The sequence below is a fragment of the Otolemur garnettii genome, unplaced genomic scaffold (assembly GCF_000181295.1).
Source record: "Otolemur garnettii isolate 467f Iridium unplaced genomic scaffold, OtoGar3 scaffold00002, whole genome shotgun sequence".
Taxonomy (NCBI): Eukaryota; Metazoa; Chordata; class Mammalia; order Primates; family Galagidae; genus Otolemur; species Otolemur garnettii.
In genome coordinates, this window is record NW_003852397.1 from 42,782,002 (window position 1) to 42,789,931 (window position 7,930).

At 40.8% G+C, this 7,930-nt stretch overlaps 1 protein-coding gene across 2 annotated transcripts in view; it reads right to left on the bottom strand.

Moving 5' to 3' along the window:
* NGLY1 (N-glycanase 1) overlaps positions 1–6,160 on the bottom strand; it is a 68,523-nt gene extending 62,363 nt beyond the window's left edge. For both annotated transcript variants that reach the window (XM_003781750.2, XM_003781751.3), the window contains exon 1: positions 5,925–6,160. In XM_003781750.2, coding sequence (XP_003781798.1) covers positions 5,925–6,055 — 131 coding nt within the window. In that variant the 5' untranslated portion in view covers positions 6,056–6,160. The remainder of the gene's footprint in view (positions 1–5,924) is intronic.
* Positions 6,161–7,930: the final 1,770 nt, after the last annotated feature.

Genomic DNA, 7,930 nt, shown 5'->3' on the forward strand with positions numbered 1-7,930 from the left:
TTTTTTTTAATTGTGCAAGTTTTAATGAGTCTTGCATATTGTCCATCAAATAATTCCATTGCTAAATCATCATAAATATAAAATCCATGTTTTTAAGTCTTTGTCCTAATTTCAAAAATTACACAAGTTTACTGCAGAATATTCAGAGACAAAAGCTAAAAGACTGCTATTCTAAAGGTCCACAGATTGGTGCTGATCTATAAATTCTTAGCTATCTATCCTCCAACCATTGGAAGTACAGACATTGAGAGTGTTCAGTAATTTTTACAGCAATCTGATATTGCCATGAAATTTTCACTGTGTTTTACACAAGTTATAAATCTACAAAGGACTGGGAATTAAAAACAAAAGCACTGTTCCTCACCACAGGTAATGTGAGAATCATAGATAGTTGAAAAACAAAAAGAAAAATGTTTGCCCTACTCATTCATCCTGTGTATTAGCTAAGAGTTTCTCAACATGAGCATTATTCACGTTTGTGGCCTTTGTTGTGAGGGCTTCCTTATGCAATGCAGAATGTTTGGCCCTTCCAAGTCACACTGTGTCACACGTGCACCTCTCTTTCCTACCATTTAAACAAATAAACTTATAATCCTACATTTATCAAAGCTAGTTATAAATAAATGAGGCATCTTTTCATGACACTCAACATGTTTCACTGGGTGATAAACATGTAAGTACCACCAGGATGACATAACCTACTGGTTCAGAACTGCTTGAGCTGTTTTTAAACTATTTTTTCCCCAATAGATTTCAGATCTTTACGTGCTTAGAGTGTTTCTCTCTGCTTGATTTCTTAATGTTTCTTCTCCAGTGTTTAAAAATTCTTACAAAACTCTTTCTCCACTGTTTAAAAAACTCTTACAAAACTTCCAATATAGCATATTTTGATACATTATATGTTGTTTCAATATAAATGTTAATATATAGTTTAGATTTTTCTGGGGGTTTTGTTTGTTTTTTGAGACATAGTTTTACTCTGTTGTCCAGGCTAGAGTGCCATGGCATCAACCTAGCTCACAGCAACTTCAAACTCCTGGGTTCAAGCAATCTTCCTGCCTTAGCTTCCTGAGTAGCTGGGACTACAGGTGCCTGTCACAATGCCTGGTTAATTTTTTTATTTTTAGTACAGACAGGATCTTACTCTTGCTCAGCCTGGTCTGGAAATTCTGAGCTCAAGGAATTCTTGGCCTCCCAGAGTGGTAGGATTACAGGTGTGAGCCACCATGCCTGGCTTCCCTCTTTAGTTTTTAATGAGTCCATTTTCTCTTTATACCATTTCTCAATCTCACATATCATGTATGTTTTCCTCACTAAAAGTAATGAATGTAATGAATCAAGTCCAGTTCTCCAAATCCTATTACTAAATACGTTGAACAAACAGGCCAAGATCTTGAGCATAGACTAATATCAAAAGTCTGCACCGAACCCCCGAAAGACTTAGAGAACTTGGCTGCAGGGCCATCAGAGTTCAAACCCATCAGATCCTGTTTCCTACTCTAGGAAAAGTGCTATTCAAATATTTTCTTAAACTCTTAACTTTTCAGCATCATCCCAGTGTGTACACTATCCTTGAGCTTATTACCACGCTCAAAATCCTTCAGTGTGTAAAGTAATCCAAAGGATCAACTTCATTTTTCCTTGATCATCATCTTCTATTAACTTTCTCTTCAGACTTTTTGCAGTTTTTGCTGTAATGCTTTTCTGTAATTTTTTCTATCTCTGCTGTCCATTAACTATTTCTGTAACTATGTAACTTACATAACTTGGTAGCAATTATTTTGCATTTTTTGCTGTGGATTTGAGTTGTCAATGCTGCTAAAAGAATGAGCTTTTAGAAAGGCAGCAAAATGTCCTGTATGTCACTCAACCACCACTTTGAATATATTTTTGTGTCTTCCTAGTCATCATACACCCATAGTTATTAAATTATAGTAGAATCTCTCTGAGATGACCTCTATGAAGGACTGTAATAAACTGGTCAACATAAGGAATCAGATCTACAGTACATGCGGTGCATACCTGGTCTGTGAAAATGAGGTCAACTTAAGAGGTGGTCAATTTAGGGAGGTAGCCAACTATAAAGGTTCGACTATATTTAACTTACATAAAGTTACCCTTTGTACTTATGGTTTTAATGGTAGGAAAAAGTCACACTTATCACTTTAAATATTACATCTACCACTTTCTAAGATTGTAAGACATATTAACGGTAGGCAATAGCAACATATTAAAAAAAAGAAAACTACCCATTCCAGAATTTCAGAAACTTTGGGAATTAAATATATCTGATCATTTACTAGCCCTTGTCCTGTTTAGCATGGATAATCCCTGAAAGAGTTCACAGAAATGTAAACAAGAACATAATCTTGAATTTGTTTGTAGATAATTTAAAATTTTATATCTAGTCCTAAAAGTCTGTTAATTCTGAGATATCCCTAAATTTTTCAGAAACATCTATGTGCCTTAATAACCATTACGTGAACCATCTCTGGCTCTAACTCTACTATTCTCTATTGCTGACAAGCAAAACCTGTACACTTAATCTAGTTTAACACAAAACATGTGTGGTTATAAAACCTACATGCTCCCTACCACACAAACTGACCAATCCTCAATTAACTACCCACCCTCAATTTCTCCAGGTATCAATGGTGCTGTAGAAGTCTAAAGCTACTTTTGACTATTTTGTCTTCCTCCATTCCCAGTTCCACTCCATGTATTCAGTGATTGAGAACTACCAGTCTCTGCCTATAAGTTCTATCTCTAGTCAATCCCCATTTACTTTTATAACCATGCAAGAACTTCACAACTAGAATCAATGCCTTGAGTCTCACATTATTATTCTATATGAAACTCTTTCATTATACTTCTCTTTGACTCCAGAAGCTACAGTTGCTTTCGTTTATCATGTCAGATGTATGTCCTCTGTTACTCCATCAACCAGCCCTACCATATAATTTATATTCTCAAAATTGTCCCCTACTAGCTCCTCACACAAATACTTAAGTCCTTAAACATCACCTTGAAATTGCTCTCTAGATTTTATGCTGTTAACTGTTTTCCATACTTGTTCCTTTCTCTCAGATATATTTATGTTCTTTAAATATAAAGAACATTTTCCATTCTTTCCAATCACACCCAGCACTGCTAGTAATTAGTAACTGTGTACAGTTTAGTAAAGGAAATTAGTACAAAATCAAATATACCTTTTAAGGAACCAATGAAGCATAGTAACTAAAGAATCCCTGTGGAATGTCAGTGAAACTATTACAGAGCTCTGAGAAAGTAGATATTATTGAAAACAACTCATCTTTATCTAGAAGCCAGTGAACTGAAAAAAAAGTAAAAGGTCCAAAGTCATGGCATCATATTCATGCAAATTACCACATACCTTATATGTAATGATTTATGATTGCTAGTTGGAGGACAGGATAAGCACCATCCAAAGAAGAAATTTAAAACTTAAGCAAAAGTATTATTTTTCACTTGAGATTCAATGTGTACAGCAAAAAGTATCACTGTTTTAAACAAACCAAATAAGCAAATGAAATTCTCATTTCAGCACTCACTCTATAAAAACACTATAATTGCTTCTCAGTTTACATGGGGAGTTAGTTTCAAGAACCCCCCAAACCCCATATACCTAAACCCATGCATACTCAAGTCCGAGAACTCACTCTCTAGATCCCTTTTATACGAAAAACTGGCCTCTGGGGAATACTATATTTTCCATTTGCATATGGTCCGAAAAAACTCCCCATACTACATGTAAGTGGACCTGCCCAGTTCAAACCCGTGTTATTCAAGGGTCAACTGTATATTGGACCCTGTAGAAGGGGCAAAGGATATCAACCTCTAACGTTAGTGGATTTTCCCAAACAGCAAAAGAAACAGAAAACCTTAATTTTCTCTACTTTAAAATAAGTTATACTAGGAGATATGTAATTTTGTATGGCTGAGGACCAGGAAGGGATTTGTAGCTTTTCTGTTAAGAGGTTAGCAAGACAACTGAACTTGGGAGTAATCAGTTCCCTCCCACCTTCCCGCTGCAGCCTGAGTTTGAATTCCAAGAGAATAAGGACAGGGAGACTATTACCTAAGAAATACTAAAATGGGCACTTTTTCAAACAACATCCAATTACATGAGTTCTAAACTTCTCTAATTTCTTTTTTAGACAAAAACTCTTCAAGATCAGAAACACAAGCCATTAGTAGAGCGTAACATGAATTGACAGCATACCAAGTTTTTTTTAGGAGTTTAGGAAACAAACGTAACGTTGATTATGAAGCTAAAAGTCATTATTTGCATGTAAAGGTTTTCTTCCTCAACACAACCAAGATCTTAGCATTTGCAGTTTCACAGTACTGAAAGCAGACCTGAGCCCTCATTAGAAGGCAATCTCTCTTTCCTGAATGGTGGGGTTTAAATAACTTGATGGCTTTCCAGGTGGGAAGTCCCAGCTGATGGGCTCTGAAGAACTCAGCTCATTAGTTAATTCAGAGAGTCCACTGCCCTCCATGGACAGCGAGAAGCTGTAAGGTCTCTCAAGGAAGAAAAGGGGAGTTAAGAATGTGTCACAGAGGAGGAAGGTGGTCCCCACACAGGTCATAATTGTAACTATGAACAGGCCACATGCTGCATCCCTCATAACACCTGGCACATAATAAGGGCTCAAACTTTTCCCTTCACTTTATTTTTAAAATCATTACTGTTACCTAAACCAACAATATTATTGGCACGAATTAAAAAACTGCATTTGTAACCAATGTCTCTTAAAGAATAGATCATGAAGTCTATATAACCTTGAAGGGAGAAGAGTTCCTGGCAGGAGTGAGGGGCCTTCTGATTTCAAGACCACTCTTTTCTAAGCACCAAAGGAGGCAAGAAAAGCTTCATCTTTCTCTGCTGCACCCCTTTTAATAAAAGCATTTGTTAGGTAGAATTTGGATTCACTCAAGGCCACACTTAACGACCAGGAAGGCCACACGTTTCCTTAAGATTACAGGTCCTCTGCCTTTGAAGTAGATACCACCACTAAAATACCAGAAGCTCCGTTCCCAGGTTCCATTTAAGACAAGACAGCCACATCGTCTGATCCGAGGAACTGCGGGGGGTGGGGAGGTGGGGGCAGGGTGAAGCTTCACAATGAATAATCAAACTTTCCTCCCAATCCCCCAAATCTGTAAGGTTTTTTTAGCGTTCTGGAAGTATACTTTTTGCTCAAGAGAAAAAGAAGCAAATTACTCCTATCAATACCATCACTTATTCTTATTGAAAGGATCATGTTAAATAGAAGAATCCAGACATTAACATGAAAAAACATAACTTTAATAAAATATTATGTTAACTGTTTCTATCAACAAAAACGCACACCACCACCCCCCAAACATTAAAAATTCAAAATCCCACCTTGTCAGTAATATCGTGCCTTAGTATTAGGATATTCACAAAATGAGAAGAAACTGTAACTTTGTCAGGAACTAACTTCTGATAAACGTGAGGAAATGCAAGCCAGCCCTGCTCAGTGAGACACTGGCAATGGGAATGAAACGCCGTTAAGATTTACGTCCTGACATTTAAGACAGTTGAACAATGAGGTAAGAGGCCAAGTTCGCACCTTCCCTCTGCCCTGCCCTATCGCTGGGACCTCCAGTTCACGCCCAGCAGCACCCCGACACCAGGTCAGGTGCCAAGTCACAACTGCCAACAAACTTCCTCTCCTCGAGCAGCAGTGGAACCCAGCCGGGTCCCAGGCCCCTGGCCGGCGGGGTCGCACGCTGCGCCGAAGCTAGGTCCGGGCCCGGGTCCCTCTGGGCCTCGCCGCCCTCTGGGGCCCGGGCCGGGCGCCCCCAGACCCGGGCCGAGCAGACGCCACGGCCTGCTCGCCCCGGCTCCCCAGACCAACCCCACGGCCTCGCACCTGAGGATGTTGTCAGCGTAGGTGAGCAGCAGCTTGGAGGCCTCCAGGAAGGTCTCAGGGGTGTTCTGGCAGAGCTCGGCCACAGCCGGGGACGCCGAGCCGGAGGAGCTGCCCAGCGCCGCTGCCGCCATGCTTGAGCGCCAGCGGCCGTCGCCGCCCTCCGCGCGCCGCGTCCCGCACTGAGCAGGCGCCTGGGCGAGCCGCGGCCACCGCAACCGGCGGGCGGGGCGGGGGCTGCGGCCGGGAGGGGCTGGGAAGGCGGCCGGGAGCAGCGGGCCGGGGCCTGTTCGCTGGCCCCTTTACCCGGCAGGGCTGTGCGCTGAGAGCGAGCAGAGCAGAGGCGGCAGGGTGCTTGGTTGTAAGCGTTGGGGGGCTTCGGTCGGGGTAGGGGGCGGTGGCCTGGCGCAGGAGCGGGGGAGGGAGAACCGGCCTGCGGATTGGGATGGTGCGGCCCACGGGCACTGAGCCGGGACGTGTAGGGCTGAGCCTCTTTAAAACCCGGATTCCTCCGCGTCCCGGGTCAGCTTCAATTGAGCCTGCCACTAAGGTGGAGAAACCGTCTACACCGCTCTCCCGTCCCCACGGATAACCAGCCTTCTCAGATTGTCAGAGTGTTCTAGATAGAAGTGTAGATGAAAGACCCCAGGAGGAAAGAACGACACACGTTCAAAAACAAAACCGTGGTGGTAAACCCTTCTGGGTTTATGATGTCTTATTTCTTTTAAGAATTAGGTAAAAGACTGAAATTTTCTTATCTAAGTCCCAGCGCAGAAAATATGATTCCTCTATAAAGAAGTGTTTTTTAAACCACAGGTTGAAATACATTACCATCTGGTGACCAGCATAAAACAAATACACAGTAATAACAAAATAGAATAGAATTGGAGGGGAACAAAAACTTGCATCCTACATAATAAGGGTATTTTTGTGATTTTTGGTTTACAGATCACGTGGACACTGTAGTTTACTTATCTCGGAAGATGCATCCCTAAGAATCATATTTTAAATGCAGCTTCTGCCTCACCATGACCTTGATAGTATACTTCACCAATGGCTTCCTTTGCAGAAATTCCTTTCCCATTATTTTTCTTGACCTTCTGTTTTTAAGATAAACGCTTTGTCTAAGTAACCTCTTAAAAAGTTATTGATGTTTCATTTCCTGTTTGTTTTTAAAATTTGAAGTTTTCTTTCAGTATCTCTGAACAAGACCATGAGCTATGCTCTCTGCTATAATTATTCATCTGCCAGCTATACCCAAGTTATTAAGAAACAGGTAGGTTTTTGGACCAGCTTGGAAGAATAGTGTACTCAACAGTTAGTATGTTCCTGGCACTTGTAACTAAAATTTTCAATAGCTTAACACAAAAATAATTTCTTTCTGGCTTACTAACAGTTTAAATAATGCATTATTGATGTCATTAGTCGGTGGGCCCATGCTCCTTCCATTCCTTGAAAATAGGAGTCCACAAATGTCTCCTGTAAGGGGCCAGAAAGTAAATGTTTTATTAGGGGCCTATAGGGTCTGTCTCAGGTATTTAAACTCTGCCTCTGCAGTTGTACCTCCAAAGGTAATACTTTAAAGTGAAAGGGCGTGGCTATGTTCTAGTGAAATTCTATTTTTAAAAATAGATAGCCTTCTGTAGGTTGTAGTTTGCTAACTACCTAGCCAGTAGTTTGCTAACTCCTGCTGTAGACCCTCAGAGATTATGCATTTAGTTAGTGGTTGGGAAAAAATAGGGGAGGCACATCTACTTAACCATTGGAGTCCATACAGCATTTTCTCTACCATATGGTTAGCAAGAAAGAGGCCCCTTCTAGATAAAAGGGAGAGGCTGGGAAATGTAGTTCCTAGCTAGCCAGGGCCTCTTACAACTACAGGATGGAATGGAAGAGTGACAGGGCTAGAATTATAGCTCATGGTCTTTGCCACAAACTATAACCCATTTAATTTGGGCTTCTTTTTTCCACTGGTACATTTATCCTTATGTAAAGATATTATATAGGGT